Source organism: Hippocampus comes, unplaced genomic scaffold (assembly GCF_001891065.2).
Source record: "Hippocampus comes isolate QL1 unplaced genomic scaffold, H_comes_QL1_v1.1 scaffold150, whole genome shotgun sequence".
In the NCBI taxonomy this organism is placed as follows: Eukaryota; Metazoa; Chordata; class Actinopteri; order Syngnathiformes; family Syngnathidae; genus Hippocampus; species Hippocampus comes.
The window spans coordinates 1621316-1622212 of NW_017805496.1; the positions used below are offsets into that span (position 1 = coordinate 1621316).

The 897-nt window shown below is 45.3% G+C and overlaps 1 protein-coding gene across 4 annotated transcripts in view; it reads right to left on the reverse strand.

The window, feature by feature from the left end:
- acsf3 (acyl-CoA synthetase family member 3) overlaps positions 1–897 on the reverse strand; it is a 22887-nt gene continuing 21990 nt past the window's right edge. For all 4 annotated transcript variants that reach the window (XM_019876432.1, XM_019876430.1, XM_019876433.1 and 1 more), the window contains one exon: positions 1–670. In XM_019876432.1, the coding sequence (XP_019731991.1) occupies positions 556–670 (115 nt within the window). In that variant the 3' untranslated portion in view covers positions 1–555. The remainder of the gene's footprint in view (positions 671–897) is intronic.

Below are 897 nucleotides of genomic sequence, written 5' to 3' on the forward strand. Positions count from 1 at the left end.
TATTTGAATATTGTCTTTATTTATTGATATATTTGTCTCGATTCGCGCAGTGCTTCATAAATGTCGTCCACGTTTAAATAAACATGACGAGTTGACATGAGAAAGCCACAATTGTCTTTTTTGCATTCTTGTACTTTCACTTCTCATTTGGAGACTCATGTTTGCGCCACGCTTGAATTTTGGGAATTGTCGTATTGAATGCTTAAAAAAATGGATTAAAGCACAATTACAATTTGATTAGATTCCGAAATTGTTCAACCGTCGTCAGACGTGTGAAAGAAGACATTTCAATTTCCTCAGATACAGGTATTGCATCACAGCTTTCAAAAAAAAACCAAAACTTTTTTACTGACTTTTAAACATCTTTGCCTCAGAGTTGCAGGCTTCACCCAAAATCTCCAACGTTATATTTGTGCTTGGCATGATTGAGCACGATTTCCGTTTCATCATGAATGCATCACCGTGTTGGACAAGGGCAGAAAAATGAACAAGACGGACAAACCTTGTTCCCGCGCAGGAGAAGGAAACAGTGGCCAACAGTTCATTGCGACGCCTTCATGGGAAGAAGTGACTTAGGAGGTCCTTCTTGTTGACCTTGCCCATTTGGTTCCTCGGTATCTCGTCCACCAGAAGCAGGCCTGCGGGGACGTTGTACGGCGCCATGCGCTCTCTGCGAAGCGATACGCGCGGACGTTAATGCACGTAAGGACTGGCTTTACTGCTCGCTGCAGAGACGAGATACGTACACCCAAACACACAAGACGGCCAACGCACACTCGTGTCGGTAATTGTGCGCGCGCACGTGCGACAACAGAGTCGAAAACAATTGCACAACAAAGGCGAGGCCTGTGGCGGAGTCGTCGCGATAAGCGACGTCCTTCATCCCTCGCTGTAGCA